Source organism: Sapajus apella, unplaced genomic scaffold (genome assembly GCF_009761245.1).
Source record: "Sapajus apella isolate SASKATOON/1434 unplaced genomic scaffold, GSC_monkey_1.0 scaffold67, whole genome shotgun sequence".
NCBI classification, from domain to species: Eukaryota; Metazoa; Chordata; class Mammalia; order Primates; family Cebidae; genus Sapajus; species Sapajus apella.
In genome coordinates, this window is record NW_022437007.1 from 6,426,377 (window position 1) to 6,454,147 (window position 27,771).

The 27,771-nt window shown below is 38.3% G+C and overlaps 1 protein-coding gene across 1 annotated transcript in view; it reads right to left on the reverse strand.

Moving 5' to 3' along the window:
* RXFP1 (relaxin family peptide receptor 1) overlaps positions 1 to 27,771 on the reverse strand; it is a 155,879-nt gene that overhangs the window by 17,419 nt on the left and 110,689 nt on the right. The window contains exons 9-12 of the mRNA XM_032248564.1: positions 25,951 to 26,025; positions 16,060 to 16,131; positions 7,519 to 7,590; positions 2,083 to 2,154 (exon numbers count right to left, since the gene is read on the reverse strand). Of these exons, the coding sequence (XP_032104455.1) occupies positions 2,083 to 2,154; positions 7,519 to 7,590; positions 16,060 to 16,131; positions 25,951 to 26,025 (291 nt within the window). The remainder of the gene's footprint in view (positions 1 to 2,082; positions 2,155 to 7,518; positions 7,591 to 16,059; positions 16,132 to 25,950; positions 26,026 to 27,771) is intronic.

Genomic DNA, 27,771 nt, shown 5'->3' on the forward strand with positions numbered 1-27,771 from the left:
TAAACTTAACCAAGGAGGTGAAAAATAAATACCCTAAAAACTGCGAAACATTGCTGAAGGAAAATAAGGAAGACACCATGAAAGGAAAGATGTGCTATGTTCACAGATTAGAAGGCTTAATATTAAGATGTCAATATTGCTCAAAGTAAGCTACAGATTCAAGGCAATCTGTCAAAATCCCATTGCCTTTTTTTTTTGCTGATATATAAAAATTCATCCTAAAATTCATATGGAAAACCCAGGGAGCCCAAATAGCCAAAACAATCTTGAAAAAAGAACAAAATTGGAGATTTCACACTATTTAATTTCAAAATGTACTACAAAGCTGCAGGAATCAGTGTGGTACTGGTTGAAATACAGAAATGTAGACTAATGGAATAGAATAGAGAGGTCTGGAATAAACCCACAGATACATGGTCAAACGATTTTCAACGAGGGTGCCAAGGACATTCAATGGGGAAGAGCAGTCTTTTTAATAAATTGTGTTAAGAAAACTAGACAGCTACATGCAAAAGAATGAAGTTAGATCCTTGTCTTATACCCCATGTACATAAGTTAACTCAAAATGGATTTAAGACGTAAATGTGAAAGCTGAAAACTGTAAGACTCTTAGAAGAAATCATACAGGAAAAGCTTCATGACACGACGCCAATGACATTTGATGTCATTTTGGATATGACCCCAAAAGCATAAGTAACAAAAGAAGAAATTTAAAAATTGAACTATATAAAAATTAAAAACGTTTGTGTATCAAAGGACACTATAACAGAATGAAAAGGCAGCCCATGCAAAAGGAGAAAATATTTGCAAATCATGTATCTGCAAAGATACATTAATATATCCAGAATATATAAGAACTTCAACAATCTAACAGCTACAAAAATCCTGAACAATCCAATTAAAAAATGAGTGAACAGCTTGGATAGATTTTTCTGCAGGAAGATAGCCCAGTGGCCAATAAGCACATGAAAAGTTATTCAACATCACTAATCACTGGGAACCACAGACAAACCACACTGAGATACCATTTCATATCCATTAGCATGCCTATTATTAAAAAAACCAGAAAATACCAAGTGTTGGGAAGGATGTGGAGAAATGAAAACCCTAGTGCACTACTAGTGGTAATGTAAAATGGTTAAACTCCTATGGAAAACAGAATGAAACATACATTAAAAATAAAATGACAGAGTTGTATGAAACAGCAACCCTACTTTTGAGAGTAGATACCTAAAAATTGAAACCAGGGTTGGTTGGGCACAGTGGCTCATGCATGCAATCCCAGCACTTTGGAAGGCCAAGACCTGAGGTCAGGAGTTTGAGACCAGCGTGGCCAAATGGTGAAACCCCTCTCTACTAAAAATACAAAAATTAGCCAGGCATGGTTGCGGGCGCCTGTAATCCCAGCTACTTTGGGGTCTGAAACACGAATTGCTTGAACCCTGGAGGAGGAGGTTGCAGTCAGCTGAGATTACAGCACTGCATTCCAGCCGGGGTGACAGAGTGAGACTTTGTCTCAAAAAAAAAAAAAAAATTGAAAGCAGGATCAACAGATATTTGTACACCCATGTTCATAGCAACATTATCCACAAAAGCCAAAAGATGGAAGCAACTCAAATGTCCATTAATGAGTAAATAGATAAGCACTGCAACATATACACGCAATAAAATATTGTTCAACCTTAAAAAGGAAGGAAATTCATTTCTGCTACAACAGAAATGAAACTTGAATATAGTATGCTAAGCAAAATAACCCTGTCACAAAAAGAGAAATATTCCATGATTTCACTTCTCTGAGTATCTAGCGCAGTCAGATTCACACAGACAGAGAGTAGAATGGTGGTAGCCAGGGACAGGGGGAAGGTGAATGGGAAGTTAGTGTTTTGTGGCTAGAGTTTCAGTTTTGCAACATGAAAACATTCTGGGGGTAGATGGCGGTAATGGTTGTGCAGCAATATAAAGGTAGCTAATGCTATTCACCTACACAATTAAAAATGGCTAATTTTATGTTATGCATATTTACCAAAATTTAAAAAATAAAAAAATAAAGAAATGAGGTGGCAAAATTAACATCAGTCTTACAATTGTGACAGCTCCTGCAGGTCCTTAAATACACGTGGTGGAAGATTTTCAATCTTATTACTTCCTAAATCCCTGGAGAAATAATTGCAAATATGTCATATTATTTTCTTTAGACTTTATTCATTGCTCTAAAATTCATTAGGAAACCACTATACCACTTTTCAACAATGACATTGGTTGAATTATGTTAATTACCAGAAGTTTAAAAATTAAAAAAAGAAGCAAAGTAGGAAAATATAAAAATATCTTATCCCATTGCATCATCCCCTGGGAGACAAACACATGATGGCATTTGATCTGTTTTTCTTTTTTTCCTTTCTTTTTGTGTTGGAGTCTTGCTCTGTTGTCCAGGCTGGAGTGCAGTGGTGTGATCTCAACTCACCACAACTGCTGCCTCCTGAGTAGCTGGGACTACAGGACTACAGGCGTGTGCCACCATGCCTGGCTAATTTTTGTATTTTTAGTAGAGAAAAAGTTTCACTATGTTGGCCAGGCTGGTCTTGAACTCCTGACCTTGTGACCTGCCCGCCTTGGCCTCCCAAAGTGCTGGGATTATAGGCATGAGCCACAATGCTTGACCTGATCTGGTTTTAATCAATTCCGTTTTCTAATTCTATTAATCTTTGTGTTATGCCCCTTCTTCCTTCCTTCTTCCTTTCTCTACCTTTGTTTTTTTTTTTTGTTTTTTTTTTTTTTTTTGGTGTTATAATAGATATACGGTTTGCAGTCTTAATTTCTTTTTTTTTTTTTGCTTAGGATTATTATGATTATTATAGAAGTGTATTATTTCACGTTTGAGTTTCTTTCACAGGATTTCATATTATCCTGGGGTAGGATACTTTGCATGTCATCTCATGTATGTATAGAGGGTCTGCTTAACATGGTATGACCTTGTACCTTAGTCCTAAAAAGGTGTTTGACAGCAGCTTTTGCGGTAGCTTTGACGGCGGCAGCTCTCATGTGAAAGGCCTCAGATTCTTTTATACAAGATAAAGTTTCAATAGAGTTGAGCTCTGTAAGGTGATCAAGAGATACTAAGAGAAAGTCTGACCTTTTCTTCTATCATCTCCAAATTGTATTTGTTGCCACTGGGATAGGTAGGAGAATCGATAGATGTATTTGTTATATATGCTAGTTTCCTTATAAGGCAAAGTTTAGATTTTTGACTTTAAAGGGCAGGATAATTTTAGATTGAGTTTTTAAAACTAAAAACAAGTAGCTAATATAATGTGCTAAATATTATAAATGTCTTTGCTATAAACTGAACCTGGAGACTATTTTTGTTATTTACATATTTATTGGTGAATTGTCCACAAAGGTAGATTGTTCTAATTAAACAACTGAAGAAATTATTCTAAAATTCCATTTCTTTCATAAAGAGATGGAATCTCCTTCAACAGCTTACTGTATCTTAGAAGATGAAATCAAAACCCCACTGAATGACATAAACAGCCTTTATTTAATTAATTTATTTATTTGAGACAGGGTCTGCTTCTGTCACCCAGTCTGGAGTGCAGTGGCGCAGATGACTCACTGCAACATCCATCTCCTGGGCTCAGGCCACGCTCCAGCCTCAGCCTCCTGAGTAGCTGGGTCTACAGCCATATGCCACCATGCCCAGTTAATCTTCATTTTTTTATAGAGGGTAGGTTTCTCCATGTTGCCCAGGCTGATCTTGAATTCCTGGGCACAAGCAATTGTCGCCTCAGCCTCCCAAAGTGCTGGGATTACAGGTATGAGCCACTGCACCAGGCCATAAAAGCCTTTATATATTCAAATGTCTTGCCATTGACTATTTTTCTAGTTTCCTTGCCTATAGCTTTCTACTCAAAGTAACTTTCACCATGGCCCAAATGTACTTCAGTATTTTAATTCCCATGCATTTGCACAGATGCTTCTTTTGACTGTAATGACCTTTCCTTCTTTCCCTCCTTGTGATCTCACATTCATCCTTCTAGACTCATTCAAAGGTCATTCTTTTGTTTAACCTCTGAGCCCAGAGAGGTTAAATGTTTTGTCCTTTTTCCTCCTATACACTCCTCTTGCACACTATTACAGCACATATAACACACATAACATCATATTACAACTGTTTCTGTACATATGTGCTTCCTTTCCAAAACAGCTGAGTTATTTGAGTACAAGAAAGAAATCTATTCATCTGAGCTACCCACTGCCTAGATCAGTTTTGGACTAGCTATTCACTTCATCTCCAGTTAGAAGACTATGAACAGACTGAGTCTATCAGCTTCATCTTTAGATAAAGTGGGGCACAATTTCAGTTCCTTGTACAGGAAGCCAAGTAAAATGTTGATCGTATTAGCAAAGCAATGTGTAAAACAGATTTAAAATGGCACTGGAATATTAAAATTCCAAATGTCATGTTCAGCAATTACTGGTGGGAGTATGGGTTTTGGTTATCAGAGCAAATTCTGGCATATAGTTCTGACAGCATGAATCATGTAATGAGGTAGTGTTGGCCCAGATCCCATGTGACATTTGAAAGGGCCATTTTCTCAGCTTAAGTTTAGGAAAGTTAGGCTAAACTTGATTGGAGTCAAGGTACATTTCTAAATGAATGCAGGAAACACCTTGTAAACTAGAGTAGTTGACTTTAAAAGCTCAAATTAATCCATGTGGCGAAGATTTTTTGTCACTAGACTTACTTAAATTCCTCTGTGACAAATGAATCCTGATTGTTTGTCTTCATTAACTCTGTTGGTGTGAGTGAGCTTGGAGGGGCACGGAGCATAGGTCAACCCTCTCTCAAAAGGAGAGTTTAAATTATAGGCTCATCCAATGAAAGCCATCAACTCTTAGAAAACATGCCATTTTTTTGTCCTGGTGAATTTGATTTTTCAGGCAAGTGTTTAATATGGGATTAGGTGCATTAACGTCCACTTAGTAATTAGCAAGACAAATTATTGGCCTTGGTTACCCTCTGCAGTTTTTGTTGTTCTTTCCTTCACCTCTGAACCTGGATTAGCATTGGTTGTGGACTAAGCTCTCTGAGTTCATGTTCACTGCTGGTTATTGACATATAAAATCTGCACCTGACTGCCACCATGAAGGCTAGGATTGGGAGGAACTGTCCTTTGATTTTCAAATGATGATTTCAAGTGGATGAAACAAGAAAAAGTATATAGTTAGTATCTTTCACTGACCTGAATTCTGCTGTCTAGATAATACCTTTGGATCACACAGATGCATCTCAACCTACTGTTGAGACTGCTTTCCTATGTGCTGATGATACAGTTCAATTGCCATATACCAGGAGTTGCTACAACAGATGCTTGGTTCTATTTGTTTGTTGAGATTCTCCTGCACACTTTGTGAATGATTGATGCTGACCACCAAAAAATGTTTCAGATACAGATAAATGTTGGGTTTTCAATGGCTTATTCCCTGATGTTTTGGGGCAGAATGCAAGATTCTTTCCTGAAAAATGTTCTTGCTCCTGGCACTTGTATTCCCTCTACCTAGACTAAGGAATGTTATAGTGAACCTCAAGTTTCCCTTCAAAGAATCAGTATGTTAGTATGTTCAGCTCCCTTATTCTTTAATTCTCTATTTTAAAGTTTAACTTCCTTGTAATTCCAGTAAACAACCTTCTTCACCGGTTCTAATCAGTAATTCACATCTGTTTACCTAGCCCCTGGCTCCACCCTGACTCATCTTGGTCACCTGCTCCGGCCACCTTCTTTGATCCTAGGTCACCCCTGGCTACCTACTCCGACCCACCTGTAACTGTCCTTCCCACCAAAACACGCACCCTACCAGTCTAGTTCGGACCCCTGCTCTCTTTAAAATAGCCAATTAGGATTAGTCTAGCTTGTGCGGTCTAACCCTAACCAATAGGGGAATGACACAGCAGTAGGGATGACCACTGTCAGACATAAGTACCTCTTCCCCACTTGTCCAAGTGTGCAGCCACCATTGCTCCATCCCTGAGCTGCACCCTTCTATAGAAATAAATTGCCTTGCTGAGAGGATTATCTTTGAGTGCTATTTCTTTTGCAGCATCGAAATTTTACTTATAACAGAAAAAATACATTGTAACTTCTTGAGTGCTCAGGTAAGGTGCCCTGGTTGTTATTTTTGTAACATTCTAACTGTATTCCTTAATTTTTAGGGGAAAGTTTTAACAAATCAATGTTCTGTCTAGTTAATTGTCAAAACATGTAGCTCTGGCCACATTCAGATTCTCTCCAGAAAACAGATACTACCTGGGCACAGTGGCTCATGTCTGTCATACCAATACAATGGGAAGTTGAGGCAGGAGGATTGCTTAAGGCCAGGAGTTCCAGGCCAGCCTGAGCAACACAGAGAGACCCTGTCTCTACAAAAAAAGAAAAAAAAAAATTGGCTGGGCATGATGGTGTGCACCTGCAGACCTAGCTACTCAGGAGGCGGAGGTGAGAGGATCACTTGAGCCCAAGGAATTCGAGGTTAGAGTGAGCTATCATTGTACCACTGCACTTCAGCTTGGTCAACAGAGTGACACCCTGGCACTAGAAACAAACAAAAATGAAAAGAAAAAAGTCGACACCAAAATATAAATTTTAGTGCTGAAGGATAAGCACTTCACCATTGTTCCACATCTTATTTTATTGTGAAAATCAACTACACTGTGCTTAAACCACAGGCTTTGGTTCAACATAGAATTGTTATATTGGCCTTTGGAATTATGTCATTGGCATTAAAAAGGGGCATTATAAAAATAACTTCTCTTTCTCTTCCATTATTATAGGTGGGGATATTATCCGCAGTAGGGTCTAGTTTCCTTATGGATCCAAGATTATCCTGTAGTTTCAAATCAGCAAAGTGGTATGGTCCCTGAATCCTAATCCTTTGGGAAACATAGTAACAAATTTACTAGCCTGGCCAGCATGGTGAAACCCGTCTCTACTATAAATATAGAAATTAGTTGGCTGTAGTGGCATGGGCCTGTAATCTTAGCTACTCAGGAGGCAGAGGCAGGATCATTGCTTGAACCCAGGAGGCGGAGGCTGCACTGAGCCAAGATCACACGACTACACTCCAGCCTGGGCGACAGAGTGAGACCCTGTCTCAAAACGAAACAAAACATAAAACAAAACAAAGTAAATAAACCCTGAAAATTTACTGTCCTTCCTTAGGAGTGGAACAGAGTGGTGTAGAATATATTTATTAATTTTATACTGGCTTTATTATGTCTTTACAGCTATGTTTCCTTTACCCCACCCTCCTCAAATATTTATTTTATATTTTAAATTTACATATATTTTTGTAAGCTATCTGAATTCCTTTGTGGCTTGAGGTGTATATATATAAATAATGCTTAGAAAGAGGAGATAAGTAATATTCTTTAAATGTATAAACACGGATAAGTACAAGTGTGAAAAATAAAACATCAGAAAGAAAAATTCTTAATAGTATATGTTCAGTCATACTTACAATTCATCCAGTTTCTGGAGAGGCGCAAAAGTATTTTCATTTAAGTGATTAATTTTGTTTTTCCTCATCACTCTGAAAGTAAAAAAAAAAATACATTGTAACATTTTTAGGTCAGTGACAAGAATTAATAAAGAGAGGAACAGTCTGCAGAAACAAAGATAATGAATACACAGCACATTTTTCACATAAAGATATTTTGAAGTAGTATAAATTATCCAATTTAATTTTAATCTTACATTTCTTAAATGTTTTAATAATGATAATAATAGAAATTCAAAATTTTAAGTGAAATGGGGTGGGAAGAGCTTTGCAAGAGAAATGGTGATAACTCCAACTTTTGAGAGTACAGACTTCGTATCTTGCAACCAAGAGCATGAGGAGTCGCTTTGGACTTGTCTCTTCAGTCTGCAGAGCATATCTGTCTAACAAAATGCCCACACACCACAGCACTCCTATTCATTTGTTAGTTGATGTGATTTAGAGTGGAGCTGCCAAAGGAAGTCCACTCTTAGCCAAACCCCTTCGAAGAATCTCTAATTTGGGATGCTGAATCAGACTGTTTAACTCTTGACATTTCTGCACTGACCTCATCTGTTATCAGCTAGTCTAGAGGACAAACTAAGAGCTACGCTTTATAGGGCTTTTAATTTTTTAAACATTTTATGACATGTCTTCAAATGGGCCTTTCCCATCTTTAAGTATTTCCTCCCTGCACTCCAAACCATTACCACCATTTCTCAATATTCTTGGACCTTAAAAACACAACACCTTAAGAGGAAATCCACAAATTATCCCTTAATACAGAGGGTTCCTTCAAAAATAAATATAAGTACAATAGAAAATAAATTCTAAGTTTTTCAGATATCTATTTTTTCCGTGTCCTTCAGGTGCGATTTGGTTTCCTTTGGGCAATTACTATAAACTATTTTGCATGACTTTATAGACTTTGTATCAAGCACCCTGCACCTGAAGATTGCTGAACTCCGGAGAAGAGTTCAAACTGGAACTCAACAGAACCCACTGGAATGGGGATATAATTGGAGAAAACATATGGTCATATTAGTGGGAGGTAGTGTGTTGCCTATACACATGGATCCTGTGTAGTCTAGAATAATGGTTTTCAAGTATTTCCTGCAGTAACAAACAGTAAAAAGTGTATTTTATATTGGATCATAAAACACACACACATGCCCTAAGACTCATGAAACCATTTATTATCTGCATTAATGTCTGATATAATCTATTCAATTAAATTCTGTTTCATTTAAAAATGCTGACAAGGGTATACTAAATTGTACTATACATTGCTTTCATCACCTACTTATTAGTTGCAATCCATAGTTTGAAAAAGATTCTGGAAAAATAAACTGTGAATGGGAGAGTTGGATTTTTTTTAATTGAAGGAAGACCTAACATCCTTTACTTTCACCAGAACATGCCATGTGAATTTAAAATAAGCCAGAGATGCATAAGAAGGAATTATAGTCAATAACACTTTAAGGTTTATCTTGATGTCTATAATTACATCATCAGAGCTGTGAGCATTCAGTAGTATTTTGTTTTTGATTTTAATTATAATTATTTTTTCATAATTATAAAGAAAAACTTAATTTATGCAGTAAGAATTTGCAAAAGATAAACATTAGTATAGACTAAGACTTCTATTCAGTGTTTCTTAAACTGAGATCCAATGACAGTCTCTTGCTGTTCTCTGGGAATTTTTTTTTTAAATTGCATTTTAGGTTTTGGGGTACATCTGAAGAACATGCAAGATTGTTGCATAGATACACACATGGCAGTGGGATTTGCTGCCTTCCTCCCCTTCACCTATATCTGGCATTTCCCTCCATGTTATCTCTCCCCAACTCCCCACCCTGTGCTGTCCCTCCCCTATTTCCCCCAAACAGACCCCAGTGTTCCTCCTCTCCCTGTCTCCATGTGTTCTCATTGTTCAGCACCCACCTATGAGTAAGAACATGCGGTGTTTGATTTTCTGTTCTTGTGTCAGTTTGCTGAGGATGATGGTTTCCACGTTCATCCATGTCCCTACAAAGGACATGAACTCATCGTTTTTGATGGCTGCATAATATTCCACGGTGTATGTGTGCCACATTTTCCCTGTCCAGTCTATCATCGATGGGCATTTGGGTTGGTTCTAGGTCTTTGCTATTGTAAACTGTGCTGCAATGAACATTTGTGTGCATGTGTCATTATAGTAGAACGATTTATAATCCTTTGGTTATATACCTAGTAATGGGATTGCTGGGTCAAATGGAATTTCTATTTCTAGGTCCTTGAGGAATAGCCACACTGTATTCCACAATGGTTGAACTAATTTACACTCCCCCCAACAGTGTCAAAGTGTTCCTATTTCTCCACATCCTCTCCAGCATCTGTTGTCTCCAGATTTTTTAATGATGGCCATTCTAATTGGGGTGAGATGGTATCTCAATGTAGTTTTGATTTGCATTTCTCTAATGACCAGTGATGATGAGCATTTTTTCATATGTTTTTTGGCCTCATACATGTCTTCTTTTGTAAAGTGTCTGTTCATATCCTTCACCCACTTTTGAATGGGCTTGTTTGTTTTTTTCTTGTAAATCTGTTTTAGTTCTTTGCAAATTCTGGATATCAGCCCTTTGTCACATGGGTAGATTGCAAAAATTTTTTCCCATTCTGTTGGTTGCCAATTCACTCTAATGACTGTTTCTTTTGCTGTGCAGAAGCTGTGGAGTTTGATTAGGTCCCATTTGTCTACTTGGCTTTTGTTGCCAATGCTTTTGGTGTTTTCGCCATAAAGTCCTTGCCAAAGCCTATGTCCTGAATGGTTTTGCCTAGATTTTCTTCTAGGGCTTTTATGGTGTTAGGTCTTATGTTTAAGTCTTTAATCCATCTGGAGTTAATTTTAGTGTAAGGTGTCAGGAAGGGGTCCAGTTTCTGCTTTCTGCACATGGCTAGCCAGTTTTCCCAACACCATTTATTAAACAGGGACTCCTTTCCCCATTGCTTGTTTCTTTCAGGTTTGTCAAAGATCAGATGGTTGTAGATATGTTGTGTTGCCTCCAAGGCCTCTGTTCTGTTCCATTGGTCTATATCTCTGTTTTGGTACCAGTACCATGCTGTTTTGATTACTGTAAACTTTTAGTATAGTTTGAAGTCCGGTAGTGTGATGCCTCCCGCTTTGTTCTTTTTGCTTCGAATTGACCTGGCTATGCGGGCTCTCTTTTGGTTCCATGTGAAGTTTAAGGTGGTTTTTTCCAGTTCTGTGAAGAAGGTCATTGGTAGCTTGAGGGGGATAGCGTTGAATCCGTAAATTACTTTGGGCAGTATGGCCATGTTCACGATATTGATTCTTACTAACCATGAACATGGAATGTTTCTACATCTTTTGTGTCCTCTCTTATTTCATTGAGCAGTGGTTTGTAGTTCTCCTTGAAGAGGTCCTTTACGTTCCTTTTTAGTTGTATTCCTAGGTATTTTATTCTGTTTGTAGCAATTGTGAATGGCAGATTATTCTTGATTTGGCTCTCTTTAAATCTGTTATTGGTGTCTAGGAATGCTTGTGATTTTTGCACATTGATTTTGTATCCTGAGACTTTACCAAAGTTGCTTATCAGTTTCAGGAGATTTTGGGCTGACACAATGATGTCTTCTGGATATACAATCCTGTTGTCTGCAAATAGAGACAATTTGACTTCCTCCTTTCCTATTTGGATACACTTTATTTCTTTTTCTTGCCTTATTGCTCTGGCTAGAACTTCCAATACTATATTGAACAGGAGTGGTGAGAGAGGGCATCCTTGTCTAGTGCCAGATTTCAAAGGGAATGCTTCCAGTTTTTGCCCATTCAGTATGATATTGGCTGTTTGTTTGTTGTAAATAGCTTTTATTATTTTGAGATACGTTCTGTCAGTACCTAGTTTATTGAGGGTTTTTAGCATAAAGGGCTGTTGAATTTTGTCAAAGGCCTTCTCCGCATCAATTAATAGTGTGGCTTTTGTCTTTGGTTCTGTTTATGTGGTGAATTATGTTTATGGACTTGCTTATGTTGAACCAGCCTTGCATCCCCGGGATGAAGCCTACTTGATCATGGTGGATGAGCTTTTTGATGTGCTGCTGCAATCGGCTTGCCAGTATTTTATTGAAGATTTTTGCATCTATGTTCATCATGGATATTGGCCTGAAGTTTTCCTTTCTTGCTGAGTCTCTGCCAGGTTTTGGTATCAGAATGATGTTGGTCTCATAAAACAATTTAGGAAGGATTCCCTCTTTTTGGATTATTTGGAATAGTTTCAGAAGGAATGGTACCAGCTCCTCTTTGTATGTCTAGTTGAATTAGGCTGTGAATCCATCTGGACCTGGGCTTTTTTTGGGTGGTAGTCTCTTAACTGCTGCCTCAACTTCAGACCTTGTTATTGGTGTACTCAGGGTTTTGACTTCTTCCTGGTTTAGGCTAGGGAGGATGCAAGTGTCCAGGAATTTATCCATTTCTTCCAGATTTACTAGTTTATGTGCATAGAGTTGTTTGTAATAATCTCTGATGATGGTTTGAATTTCTGTGGAATCTGTGGTGGTATCCCCTTTATCATTTTTTGTTCCATCTATTTGATTCTTCTCTCTTTTCTTTTTCATTAATCTGGCTAGTGGTATGTCTATTTTGTTGATCTTTTTGAAAAACCAGCTCCTGGATTTATTGATTTTTTGAAGGGTTTTTTGTGTCTCTATCTCCTTCAGTTCTGCTCTAATCTTAGTTATTTCTTGTCTTCTGCTAGGTTTTGAGTTTTTTTGATCTCACTCCTCTAGCTCTTTCAATTTTGATGACAGGATGTCAATTTTGGATCTCTCCTTCCTTCTCATGTTGGCATTTATTGCTATACATTTTCCTCTAGAGACTGCTTTAAATGTGTCCCAGAGATTCTGGTATGTTGTGTCTTTGTTCTCATTGGTTTCAAAGAACATCTTTATTTCTGCCTTCATTTAATCGTTTACCCAGTCAACATTCAAGAGCAAGTTGTTCAGTTTCCATGAAGCTGTGCGGTTCTGAATTAGTTTCTCAATTCTGAGTTCTAACTTGATTGCACTGTGGTCTGAGAGATTGTTTTTTTGATTTCTGTTCTTTGGCATTTGCTGAGGAGTGATTTACTTCCAATTATGTGGTCAATTTTAAAGTAGGTGTGATGTGGTGCTGAGAAGAATGTATATTCTTTGGATTTGGGGTGGAGAGTTCTGTAAATGTCTATTAGATTTGCTTGGTCCAGGTCTGAGTTCAAGTCCTGGATATCCTTGTTAATTTTCTGTCTCCTTGATCTGTCTAATATTGACAATGGGGTGTTAAAGTCTCCCACTATTATTGTGTGGGGGTCTAAGTCTCTTTGTAAGTCATTAAGAACTTGCCTTATGTATCTGGGTGCTCCTGTATTGGGTGCATATATATTTAGGATTGTTAGCTCTTTTTGTTGCATTGATCCTTATACCATTCTGTAATGTTCTTCTTTGTCTCTTTTGATCTTTGTTGGTTTAAAGTCTATTTTATTAGAGATGAGAATTGCAACTCCTGCTTTTTTTGCTCTCCATTTGCTTGGTAAATCTTCCTCCATCCCTTTATTTTGAGCCTTTGTGTATCCTTGCATGTGAGATGGGTTTCCTGGATACAGCACACCGATGGGTTTTGGCTGTTTATCCAATTTGCCAGTCTGTGTCTTTTGATTGGAGCATTTAGCCCAATTACATCTAGGTTTAATATTGTTATGTGTGAATTTGATACTGCCATTTTGATGCTACCTGGCTCTTTTGTTCGTTAGTTGATGCAGATTCTTGATTTTGTTGATGCTCTTTACAATTTGGTATGTTTTTGGAGTGGCTGGTACTGGTTGTTCCTTTCTATGTTTAGTGCCTCTTTGAGGAGCTCTTGTAAAGCAGGCATGGTGATGATGAAATCTGTTTGCAAAGGATTTTATTTTTCCTTGACTTATGAAGCTTAGTTTGGCTGGATATGAAATTCTGGATTGAAAGTTCTTTTCTTTAAGGATGTTGAATATTGGCCCCCACTCTCTTCTGGCTTGTAGGGTTTCTGCTGGGAGATCTGCTATGAGTCTGATGGGCTTCCCTTTGTGGGTAACCCGACCTTTCTCTCTGGCTGCCCTTAGCATTTTCTCCTTCATTTCAACCCTGGTGAACCTGATGATTATGTGCCTTGGGGTTGCTCTTCTTGAGGAATATCTTTGTGGTGGTCTCTGTATTTCCTGGACTTGAATATTGGCCTGCCTTGCTAGGTTCAGGAAGTTATCCTGGAGAATATCCTAAAGAGTATTTTCCAGCTTGGATTCATTCTATCTGTCACATTCAGGTACACCAATCAAATGTAGATTAGGTCTTTCACATAGTCCCATATTTCTTGGAGACTTTGTTCATTCCTTTTAACCCTTTTTTCTCTAATCTTTCCTTCTCGTTTTATTTCATTGAGTTGCTCTTCAACGTCTGATATCCTTTCTTCTGCTTGGTCAATTTGGCTGTTGAAGCTTGTGTATGCTTCGTGAAGTTCTTGTGTTGTGTTTTTCAGCTCTATCAATTCACTTATATTCCTCTCTAAGTTGTCCATTATGATTAGTATTTCGTCAAATCTTTTTTCAACGTTCTTAGTTTCTTTGCATTCGGTTAGAACATGTTCTTTTAGCTCACAGAAGTTTCTTATGACCCACCTTCTGAAGCCTGATTCTGTCAATTCATTACACTCATTCTCCATCCAGCCTTGTTCCCTTGCTGGTGAGGAGTTGTGATCTCTTGTAGGAGGAGGTGCGTTCTGGTTTTGGGTGTTTTCATCATTTTTGTGGTGGTTTCTTCCCATCTTTGCGGATTTATCCGCCTGTCATCTTTGTAGTTGTTGACTTTCAGATTGGGTCTCTGAGTGGACATCCAGTTTGTTGATGATGAAATTATTTCTTTCCGTTTCTTAGTTTTCCTTCTAACAGTCTGGCCCCTCTGCTGTAGAACTGCTGAGGTCCAGTCCAGGCCCTGCTTGCCTGGGGATCACCTGCAGCAGCTGCAGAACAGTAAAGGTTGTTGCTAGTTTCTTCTTCTGCTATCTTTGTCCCAGAAGGATACCTGCCAAATATCAGTCTGAGCTCTCCTTTATGAAGTGACTCTTTGGCTATATGTGGGCCAGGGAGCTGCTTGAAGGTACAGTTTGTCCTTTATAGGAGCTCAAGTGCTGAGCTGTGTGCTCTGTTGTTCATTTACAGCTGCTGTGCAGGTACATTTAAGTCTGCTGCTGCAGAACTCATAAACCCCTCTTTTTTCCCAGGTGCTCTGTCCCAGGGAGTTAGGGCTTTATTTATGAGTTTTTGTTGTGTTGCTGCCTTTTTTCAGGGCTGCCCTGCCCAGCGAGGAGGCAGCCTAGTTACTGTCTGCCTGCAGAGGCTTTGCTGAGCTGCTGTGGGCTCTGCCCAGCTTCCATGTGAACTTCCCTGTAGCCCTCTTTATACAGGTGTAGTTAGAACTGCCTCAGCAATGGTGGCCTGCCTCTGTAATGGCGGACTCTCTCTGTAATGGCGGGTTGCCTTGGCAACGGCAGGCTGCCTCAGCAATGGTGGACTACCTCCGTAATGGTGGAGTGCCTTGCTAATGGTGGACACCCCTCCCCACAGAGCTGGACCTTCCCAGGTTCAGCTGTGCTTGCTGTGAAACTCTCAACCCAGTACGTTTCCAACTGCTGTTTTTTTGTGGGGGTCGGACCAGCCAAGCCTGATCACCTGGTTCCCTGCCTCAGAGCCTTTTTTTCAGTTGAACAGTTGACTGTCTCCCAGGTGTTCCAGTTGCCTGTTGAAAAGGCACTGGGATCTGTGTGATTTCCTATGTGGCGACCCACTGTGCCTGCGCCGGCTGAAACAGCCACGCTGAGATTCGTGGCGTTTTTTTGCCCAGGAATCTCCTGGCCTGGCTCCCTGTTTCAGTCCCCTTTTTAATCAGATGAATGGGCAACTATGTCTTCCCGGAGCTCCAATCACCAGCTAAAATGGCACCCAGACCCACGTATTTTGTACAGAGAACCACCGTGCTGGGGCACCAGCCAAACAGCCGCACCAGCCAAAACAGCTGCACTGGCGACCCTTGGGGCTCCTCTGCCTGGGAATCTCCTGGTCTGTGGGCAATAAAAATCTGTCTGGAAATGCGGTGTCCACTCACCCTCTGTGCTTTCACTGGGAGCTGCAATCCTGAGCTGCTCCTAATAGGCTATCTTGGATCCCTTCGGGGTTTTTTTTTCCCATAAAATCAGTGTACATGTTACTTAAGTTTGAGAAAAAACAGGTCTCAGATAATATTGTGCCATTTTGATGATTCGTGTATGTTTAAATCTGGGGTTACCCTTGGTTGGAACTTCATAAATTTTGGTTTCAACAAACTTCAAGTCAAGGTGAACATTTGCCATAATTACTAATTACTATGCATGTTTATGCTAGCATCTGTCCACATAAATGACTAATTTTATTTGTAATAATTGTAAGAAGATATAATATTACTTCAAAAGAATAGCATATTACTTACAAAACAGTTAAGTTACTGCAGGAAATAAAAGTCAAATTTCCTAAATTTTGGATATGGTTGCCTTCAAAGTCCCTGGAACATAAAAATAAAACATGATACAGCTAAATGTTAATCATGGAGAGAAATAAATTGGTTAAAATTACTTGCCTTCTGATAAAATACATTTTGTTACATACTGTTAATTTCCTATAGACTATCACTTGTAGCCACTTCGATAACAGCTGAAATCTCATATATATATATATATATAATATCTATATTATACCCTTTTTTCGATGTTAGTAGTAAAAATGTTTTGCTTCCCATCTGTATCATGAGTTCATATGGGCATGTTGAAACGGAGTCTCGCTCTGTCACCTGGGCTGGAGTGCAATGGTGCATTCTTAGGTCACTGCAACCTCCTCCTCCAGGGTTCAAGCGAGTCTCCTCCCTCAGCTTCTCGAGTAGCTGGGATTACAGGTGCCCGCCATCATGCCTGGTTACTTAGAGACGGGGTTTCACCATGTTGGTCAGGCTGGTCTCCAACTCCTGACCTCAGGTGATCCACCTGCCTGGGCCTCCCAAAGTGCTGGGATTATAGGCGTGAGCCACCATGCCTGGCCTGGGCATGCATATTCTGAGAAACTGAAAAGAACAAGAAGTCAAATCGAAAACATTTGTTATGGCAAATACCAAATTTATAACAGATATTTTATAATCAGCCATATTAAACATTTGTCCAAAGTTACCAATGGCATGTCCCTAAGTGGTGCGATTTTATTTTGCTACAGTCTGCATAAGATTCTATTACTGTTGCAAAAGCTGCTACTGCCAAAACAATATTTAGCTCCTACCTTTCCAGCCTAATCACTCCCCAGAAAAAAATCCTCTACAATCTTTATAAAGGATTAGGAGTACCGTTATTTGTTTTTTTATATTGTCACAAAGACCAGTGCAAATGGACAGCAAACAGCAGGTTGCCTTGGGTTCTGCATTGTCAATTCAGAGAGCTATATGATGCCTATGTCACCATAAACTCTTTATGGTCTAATCATCAAAATTTATCAAAATTTTTATGGCTTACTGTCTCTTCATGGTTATCCTGAAGTTACTCTTTTATTGTATCTCTTCTTTTATAAGTGAATATATATGGTGGAAGTTTATAGAGCAGAGGAAGAGAGCTGAGGTTTAGGAATAGGCTTTTAAAAGTAAATGCTGGCCCTTAAATCTATTCAGTCTCTTCTAACACTCAGTTTACTTGTCACCATGTAACATAAGCTACTCAGGAATAATTGTGATTAAAACATGTGAGCAGAAGTGTGATACAGCTATTGAAATCTGAAAGAAAATATGGAAAGCATTAATAGAAATGCTTATACTCCACGGACTACATGTGAGTCTGTTTTATTTAGGTGTCGCATTAAAAATGGATTCTGACAAATCAAATATATCCAGAAAATCTGGAAGACCAGGATGTAAGGTATCTAGAAATCAAGGCAATTGAAGAATACAGGATGTATTTATAACAAACAAAAACAAAATAAGAGAGATATAGTTCGAGTCAGGCTATAGAATATATTAGGGGTTTTCTATGTTGCATTGGATTGCAAAATTAGATTTACTAATTGAGGGACATAAAACATTTCAAATTTAAAGCCAATTAAACCTGTCTAGCAATCTATGATATCCAGAGAAGAAGTTTCTTTTTACTGCAGGTATTTAACACAGACAATGTATCATATCTCTATAGTTTTGTAGACAGGATTTTTGTACTACATGGGATATTATATTAGACTCTTAAATGCGGACTTTAGATCACCCTTCCAAAGAAAAATTTCTGTTAGTCTATTAAGTTGGTAGCTAAGCCCTTATAGTGCTACCTTTTGTGGTCTTAGGTTGGGCTAAGGCTTCTTGCCTCTCCTACTGTGTGTTGCCCATGACAGGGACTGGCCATTTCCTTCTATTTGATTGCTAATCATTACCACGAATCTGCCACCAGGTGGTGATGCTCTCTTAGGTCTCACAAAATGCTCTTAGTGAGGTGAGTTGATGTTCTCAGTTACCTACGTAACCGCTTTCTATTAAGCTGGCAAAAATATTTGTTAGTACTAATTTAGTAATTTGTGAAAATCAAAAAGAGGCACATATTGGGGCACAAATTAAGGACATTTGATTAAATTAGTAGTTGATTTTGAGTTTATTTTAACCTTGAATTATATATTTACTGTTATTTCCCCCCGCGTTAATACTAAAAACATCTGGAGTCACATTTGTATAATGTGTTTCTATGGGCATGTATATGAGCATACATATGAATGAATATGTATATTTTCTTCCTAAAGTTAGGGGGGTTTTAGTCCTTGATAAACAGGGATCTGGTTTGTGACATACATCTTAGCTAAAGGAAAAACAACAACAACAAAATCAAAGTAACAACAAAAAATCTGTTTCTTGCTCCCTAGCTCCAAGCTTTAATGGAGTTAACAAGGGGGTGGGGTTTTTTTTTCTTCTGTGTTTAAACTACCACTCTTCCTAACTAATGAGCCTCTGAACCTAACCATTTTGTTTTTCCCTTTATACCGGATAGAACTGCATACAAATGAAAACTTTGATAGTTCTTCAATCTGAATAACAACGATAAAAAAAGACAAAACTTACAATCTTGTCTATTTTCCCTCAACTTGTCCCTTAGTGGCATTCAAAACATGCAGATCTTGCCCTCTGTCTACTTCCTCCTCTACCTTTTAAACATTTCTGGCTCCTATTTAACAGAGAAAATTGAGGTGATGAAGAAGGGAAAAGCCCTTGACTTGCTGCCCAGCTTCTGTAAACTTACCTGTAAATGCACCTGGTCTCCTTCTCAGAGGAAGAGGTGACCCTTCTGTTTTAGGCTAATCCCTCCATCTGTTTTCTTGAGTTTGGTTTGTGTATGTGTATGTCCTAAAATATATGGTCAATTTTGGTGAATGTTCTTTGGGCATTCTTTGCTTTCAAGTTTATATCTATTAGGATTAAGTGCAGGTACATGTAACAGAGACCCATCTATAATAGCAAGAATACACAGAGATGTTGGTGTTTTTTCCCCCAAGAAAAAAAAGCTAGAGTTGGGCAGTTCAGGGCTGATATGGTTGTTTTACAAAGTTGTTAGAAACTCAGGAACTTTCTTTCTTTCTTTCTTTTCTTTTTTTTTTTTTTATCATACTTTGAGTTCTGGGGTACACGTGCAGAACGTGCAGGTTTGTTACGTAGGCAAACATGTGTCATGGTTGTTTGCTGCACCCTTCAACCCATCATCTACATTAGGTATTTCATCTAATGCTATCCCTCCCCTGGCCTGCCTGCCCTCGACAGGCCCCAGTGGTGTTCCCTTCCCTGTGTCCATGTGTTCTCATTGTTCAGCTCCCACCTATGAGTGAGAACATGCAGTGTTTGGTTTTCTGTCCTTGTGTTAGTTTGCTGAGAATGATGGAAACCCAGGATCTTTCACATTCACTGATCACATGCCCTTGTCTTCATGCCACAAGATGTTGCTAAAGCTCAAGCCATCATATTCGTTTTTTTTTTCCTGGATAAAGACGGAAAAGAAAGGACCTGCATCCTTCTCCTTAAGGAGATTTTCCTGAAGTTCTGCTCTATACTACTTCTACCTCCTTAGTCAGAACTTAGACACATGCTATATGTGGATGCAGGGAAGTCTGGGAATGTAATATTTTAGCTGGTTACATTGTTGTCCCAAAGAAAGCTGTTCTGTTACTGAGAAGGGGCATTGCAATTTGATACCCACTGATTAAAATTAACTTATTAATTCTGTTATTTATTTATTTTGGTTCTACTTGATCTATGGACTGAGAAGTGGTGGATTATCTCTTACTGCTTACGTATGTCTAAATTTTCTTTTGTTTTGGTTGCTGAATTAGTTTCTTTGGTGTGTGTACACTCATAATGTAATATCTTTTATTGGAAATTGCAGTTATAGCATTAAAATGTCATTGTGTTGTTTAATGCACATCAGCCAGAATTCCACGTGCTTAGATAATATATATGATACTTGCTTTCTTTCATTTGCAATTACATGACATACTTTTAAAAATTGTATATTTTTAAGAGGTATAGCCTGTTTTGATATACAGTACATAGTAAAATGATTACTACAATCAAGAAAATTAACATACCCATCACCTTACATAATTTTTTTTTTTTATGATAAGAGTGCCTAAACTCTATCCTGTTAGCAAATTTCCACTATACAATACGGTATTATTGATACAGTCCTTATGCCATTCATTAGATCTGTATACTTATTCATCTCATAACTGTAATTTTGTACCCTTGAATCTACATCTCCTTATTCCCCCTGCCTGCCCCATAGCCATGATTCTACTTTCTGTTTCTATGTGTTCAACTAAAAAAAAACCTCCACGTATAAATGAGATTATGCAGTATTTTTCTTTCTGTCTCTGGCTTATTTCACTCAGCATAATGTCCTCTAAGTTCGTACGTGTTATCAAAAATGAGAGGAGCTCCTTTTTGAAGACTGACTACTATTCCATTGTGTATATCTACATTTTCTTCATCCATTCATCTGTTGATGGACACTAAGGTTGATTCATATCTGGGCTATTGTGACTAATGTTGCAATGAACATGTAAGCGCAGATATCTCTGTGATATACTAACGGAATTTCCTTTGGATATATACCCAGAAGTGGGACTGCTGGATCATACAGTAGTTCTGTTTTTGTTTTATTTTCTTTTGAGACGGAGTCTCGCTCTGTTGCCCAGGTTGGAGTGCAGTGGCATGATCTCGGCTCCACTGCAACCCCTGCCTCCCGGGTTCAAGTGATTCTCCTGTCTAGCCTCTTGTGTGGCTGGGATTATAGGCATCCACCACCACGCCCAGCTAATAATTGTACTTTTAGTAGAGATGGGGTTGCACCATGTTGATCAGGCTGGTCTCGATTTGCTGACCTCAAGTGATCTGCCTGCCTTGGCCTCCCAAAGTGCTGGGATTACAGGCATGAGCCAAGGCGCCCAGCCCTATTTTTAATTTTTAGAGGAAGGTCCATATGTTTTCCATAACCACTATACTAATTTACATTCTCATCCACAATGCACAAGGATTTCTTTCTCCATATTCTGTCAACACTTCCTATCTCTTGTCTTTTTATTAATAGTCATTCTCACAGGTGTGAAGCGATATCTCATTGTGGTTCTGATTTGCATTTCTCTGATGATTAGTAATGCTGAAAATTTTTGCATATGCCTGTTGGCCATTCATAAGTATTTTTTGAGAAATGTCTTTTCAGGTCTTCTTTCTCAGTCTTTTTTCTTTTGATAGGTGAATTTAGCCTATTTATATTTATTGATATGACTAATGTAGTTGGCCTTAGTCTGTTATTTAAAAATATTATTATATGATTACATAGGTTTAAAAAACTTTCACCTCATGATTTTTTTGTGAAATATTTTACTTAATGATGTTTAAAAAATGTATTTCTTATGATAATTAGAAAAGTTTGTATATTCTATTGGTAATCTTTGTAACTTTACTCAATGAACTACACCTTCTTTCTTTTGACAATACTAAGAAACGATAAAATTAACGTACATTGTCTTTCCTCTCTGCTCCTCCGCCTGTCTTTGACCATATAATATTGGTTAATTACATGCTTTTTATTAGTGTTCACCTTGGGAATACCACTGTCTACCTAATCTGTGGATTTGTTAGTTGTTGTTTTTTCCAGAGATAGGCCTCCTTCTGTTTCCCCGGCTGGAGTGGAGTGGCACAATCAGCTCATTCCAGCCTTGATCTCTCAGGCTCACGCTATCCTCCCACTTCAGCCTCCTGAATAGCTGGGACTGCCTACAGACAGACACTACCATGCTCAGTTAATTTTTTGAAATGTGTTTTAATATAGAGAGGGTCTCACTATGTTGCCCAGGCTGGTCTCAAACTCCTGAGTTCAAAGGATCCTCCTGCCTTCGCCTCCCAAAATGTTGGGATTATAGGTGTGAGCCACCATGCTTGGCCAAAGATTTGTCAGCTTTAAATGATATCCTTTGACTTTTAGCTATTTCTCTTTACAGTTCTATTGTTTTCACTTTATGTATTTTGGAACTATTTACTCATTTAGGATTAGTGTATCTTTTTGCTTAATTGATCTTTTTGTTATTATATGATATCCCTCTTTATCCCTGGTGATAGTCCTTGTTCTGAAATCTTTTTCCCCAATATTACCGTAGTCCTTCTGGCTTTTTAAAAAAAGTTAGTGTTGTTTCTTGTCTTTGTTTTACAGTGTATAATGTTTCTATTTTCTCTGATTGCTTTAAGATACTTTATCTTTGATTTTCAGCAGTTTGACTATACTTTATCTAGTTTTTCTTGACTTCTGCATGGATTTTTCTGAGGTTCTTAGATTTCTGGTTTGTTGTATTATGTTAACTAAAGAAAATTCTTGGCTATTATTTCTCCAGCGATGTCTTCTGTCTTGTTCTTCCTTTATTCTTTTTCTGTGATTCGATTTACACATTTGTTAGACAATTATATTATCCCGAAGCTTTTGGATTCTCTGTTTTGCCTTTATCTTTGTCTCTTTTTTCTTTTCATTTCAATTTGAAAGCTTTCTATGACCTATCTTCAAGGTCACTGACTTTTTCCTTAGCTGTGTGTTCAGGCTGCTGCTAAGGCTGTTGAAATATTTTTTTGTTTCTCTTTTGCAGTTTCCATCTTTTTGCTGATATTTCCCTTATGTTCATGCATATTATCCATCTTTCCACTATATTATTTAACTTATAAGTATTTTAATGTCTCTGTTTGGAAGTTATAAAATTTGAGTTATTGCTGGTTCTGGTTCTATTGATTGCTTTATAATTTGACGATGAACTTATTTTTCCTAATCCTTTTGGGGATGGGACTGTCTTGGCCTTGCTATTCCCCCTTCCCCAGAAGCCAAACTCTCATAAGAGCATTTCCTGCCATGATCTAAGTGGGCCCTACCCACTGCTTTGATCAGTGCAAGAACCTGGGCTGGAGGTTTTTTGTGCCGGTACCCTAGGGCAGAATGCTCTAGTTTCTGTTCCTTCTGTGGAAAGCAATGGATCTTTGCATGGTCCCTGGGTGCAGGAAGGTTTTCTGTCCCACTCCCAAAGGCTTAATGCTTTTGTTCCCTGAGAGGGATGAGGTTAGAGAAGAAGGTGGAGTTTTGTGTCTGTGTGCTACCAATGAGGGCTTTGTCTGGTTTCCTTACCTACTCCTAGTTTTTCTTGGAGTAACCCCATAACTGCATATGGGGTTACCAGTTCTTCTAAAGCGCTATACTAGCCCATACTTAACCTTACAAGTTTATTAAAGTTTCAGCAGTTTTCTTTGTACCTGCTTTCATGCCAGCCAACTCTTCATCCTGTGCTCTGCCAAAGGTGAAATAGCATGTATGTCCCACCGCTCCTTGTTGCCTCTTAGAATTCCTTTTATTTGGCTACCTTATGACTGTAGCCTACTGATGGGCCCCAGAAAATTATGACTTTGTGGATTGTAAAGCTCTTTCTTATTGGTAGAGAGGGAGTACTGTTGCCTTGTGGCTTTCTATATCCTAATCACAATATTCTAGGAATGGAATTGTAATATATGTAGTCTTCTGTTACTTTTTCTTGAGTAGTTCATATGTTCTTGAAGTTGAGTCATGTTGACTGAAGTATCGATTTTTCATTCATTTTCACTGCTCTGTGTGTGTGTGTGTGTGTGTGTGTGTGTGTGTCTGTGTGTGTGAGAGAGAGAGAGTGAGAGAGAGACAGAGAGAGAGAGAGAGACATCACTTTTTATTTTTCATTCTTTTCCATGTCTTTTAGAATTTTGCACTATTATGTATACCCATTGTCTTTTATATTTTCATGCTTTTCATTTTGGCTCTTTTGGCTAATAAACTTACTTAATTTCATCTCAAAAGAAAAATTTATTTCTTGACTTTTAGTTCACCTTTGGCTATTGCCATATCTGTCCTTAAGCTTACTTATTACTTATATTTCTTTCTTTTTGAATTTTACAACTTTTATTGTGGCGTTTACAGCATAATTTCCTGGGCTGTAATCTGACTCTTTATTTTGTATGTATTTTCCCCCTAAATCAGTGTTAAAATGATGTTTGGCCAAGAAATCGGCCAGATTTTCTAGTTCATACTGTGCTAAATGAAAGTTCATGCAAGGTAAAGATAGTATGATTTGTTTTTAAAAAGGTGAATAATTATAAAGCAAAACATTATTATTACTAGCATTAAAATCAGGATAATATTCACGATCAGGAATTCATGTGAAATAAGTTGTTTTGGATAGCTAGAATTTACATATGAAAACTAGTGGCAAAATTTTTAAAAGTCTATTTTTTTAGAAATAAGTCTTAGTCATTTTGATTTTTACCTGAAGTATATTGTATATTTTCCTGCCTTTTGAAAAACAAAGGCAAGGTTTACTATTGCCTGTACATAATACTGCGCACAGTTGCATCTGGTCTAAATGCACACTTTTTTTTTCAGATGGAGTCTCGCTCTGTCACCTAGGCTGGAGTGCAGTGGTGGGGTCTCGGCTTACTGCAATCTCTGCCTCCCAGGTTCAAGTGATTCTCCTGCCTCAGCCTCTGGAGCAGCTCTGACTACAGGTGCCTGCCGACATAGTCGGCTAATTTTTGTATTTTTAGTAGAGCCGTGGTTTCACCATATTGGCCAGGCTGGTCTCGAACTCCTGCTCGGCCTCCTAAAATGCTAGGATTACAGGCATGAGCCACTGTGCCCAGCCATGCACACATTTAATTGCTAATTATGTAAGTATTGTTCAATTGTGCTTCATTACAAAGTTGGGATTTCTGAGCCTGTAATAGATGCTAATGTATTTATTTGAATCAAAATTCAATTTTAATGAAAGACATTGAACTTAATTTGCCCTTTACTTTATGGCGTTAGCTTGTTTTCAATGTATAATACAGTATTGTACTGTCATACTAAAATGCCTACTGGACTTTTGGTAACTCTTCAGGATGTGTGCTTTTTTTCTAAGAGGTTGCAAATTAGTACAGCTTGAAGTACTGTCTTTGCTTTTTAAAGCATTTCTCACTTATGCTTTTTTATCAAGTTGACAGTTGTTACTTCTGACTACAATCAATGCTTCTGACTCTAACTTTTCCTCTTCCTTTTACTTTGACATTTCTGGTTTGCTATGAGCTTAGAAATAAAACAACCAGTTTGTGAGATTTCCTATAAAATAAGAGACAGAGGGAGTTTTCACACGATACTGCATATGCAGTTTGTTGATTGAACTTGTTATTAGTTCTTTTGTTTATTTCTTCCTCTTATTTTTCACCTGTATTCTAAACAGGCAAATTTACTGGATAGTTGAGTTCTGAATGGTAGAGTGATATTTATTACTATGAGAAAAGCCACTGTGTAAAATATTCCATGGAACATATTTCATCATGACTAGCTTTTTAAAAATAAATGCTAAATATCATATTCTTATTATTCAGAATTTAAGAGTGAAATTAAAACGACTTAGTCTTTCTGTGCAAAATTAGTAGGTGAGTATATCAGCAGGGAAAGTGGGAGATGTTATATATAGATGCTGTGACATTCCCTCTGTCTTTCTTCTTCCTGCCTCCAGCACATATATATATATATTTATATATATACACATTTTGTTTTTTTGTTTTTTTGAGATGTTTTCTGTTGCTGAGAGTTTAGAGAAGTTAGTTTAGATTATGTATATGTTTAACATAAAAATCATGTTAAAGCAGTTTGAGGAAAAGTGATATGATACTAAAAACCTTATCATTGAAAAAAAAAAACCCTAAAACAATCTTATATCTGAAATGAATTAGGTAAAAACAGAAAATTTAGTTGAGTTCTTTAAAAATAAAGACACAATTGCTTACAGCCAGTGTAGTCTTGGCATGTGTTGACAGAGAGGCTTATCAGGTAAATGGGTGAGGACATTATTCATCAGGACTCTGAAAAAGGAAAAGACAAACAAGTAACATTTTTCTGGTTCTCTTTTCATCTTGGTTCAAACATGGTATTATTATTATTACTCTTATGAAACCACAAAAATCCACTACATTAGTTGTCTTTCCCCTCTAATTGTTTTTCTCTGAGATGGAGTCTCACTCTGTTGCCCAGGCTGGAGTGCAGTGGTGCGATCTTGGTGCACTGCAACCTCTGCCTTCTGAGTTCAAGTGATTCTTCTGCCTCAGCCTCCCAAGTAGCTGGGATTACAGGCATGAACCACCACGCCTGGCTAATTTTTGTATTTTTAGTAGATACGGGGTTTCACCATTTTGGCTAGGGTAGTCTTGAACTTCTGACCTCAGATGATCTACCCACCTTGGCCTCCCAAAGGACTGGGATTAGAAGCATGAGCCACTGCACCTGGCCCACCTTGTTTTATTGTGTTTTGCTTTATTACACTTCGCAGATATTGCATTTGAGTCGGGGTCTTGCCTTGTTTTCCAGGCTGAAGTGCAGTGGTGTGATCGTGGTGCACTGCAGCCTCAAACTACTGGGCTCAGGTGATCCTCCTATTTCAGCCCCCTGAGCAGCTGGGACTGCAGGCATGCACCACCATGCTCTGCTAACTAAAAACAAATGTTGTTTTGGTAGTGATGGGGTCTTGCTATATTGCCCAGGTTGGTTTCAAACCCCTGGCCTCAAGCTGTCCTCTCTCCTTGATCTCCCAAAGCATGAGATTACAGACATGAGCCACCCTGCCCAGCCATAAAACTTCTTATCATTGTATTGTTTGTGGTGATCTGTGATCAGTCATCTTTGAGGTTACTATCACAGTTGTGGCATCACAAACCATGCCCGTATAAGACAGCAGTCTTTTTATTTATTTATTTATTTTTGAGATGGAGTTTCACTCTTGCTGCCCAGGCTGGAGTGCAATGGCGTGATCTCAGCTCACTGCAACATCTGCCTCCCAGGTTCAAGCGATTCTCCGTCTCAGACTCCTGAGGCATGTACCACTACGCTCAGCTAATTTTGTATTTTTAATAGAGGCAGGGTTTCATCATGTTGGTCAGGCTGGTGTCGAACTCCTGACCTCAGATCATTCGCCTGCCTTGGCCTCCCAAAGTGCTGGGATTATAGGTGTGAGCTACTGCACCTGGCCAAGACAGCCATCTTAATCTATAAGTGCTGTGTGTGTTCTGATCACTCCACCAACCAGCAATTCCCCCTTCTCTCTCTCTTTTCTCGGGCCTTTTTATTCCCTGAAACACCACAATATTGAGATTAAGCCAGTTAATAACCTTACAGTGGTCTCTAATTGTTCAAATGAAAGAAAGTGTCCCATAAGAATTATGGGCCCTCAAGAATTATGCTAAATCTACTCTGCCTGTGCTGTATAATGGAACAGCAAAGCCTGGATGACAGCATGTCTGTTTACAGAATGGTTTACCAAGTATTTTAAGTCCACTCTTGAGAACTACCACTCAGAAAAAGAAAATTTCCTTTCAAGATATACTGCTCATATACTTTCTCAACTTAAATCAAAAGCTAGAAATGATGAAGCGTAGTAAGAAAGGCATTTTGAAATATAAGTAAAAAACCAGGCCTCATGCATCAGTTAGCCAAATTGTGAATGCAATGGAAAATTCTTGAAGGAAATTAGAAGTCCTACTCCAATGAACACACAAATGATAGGAAAGTGAGACAGCCTTAATGCTGATGGAAAAAGTTTTAGGGATCTGGATAGA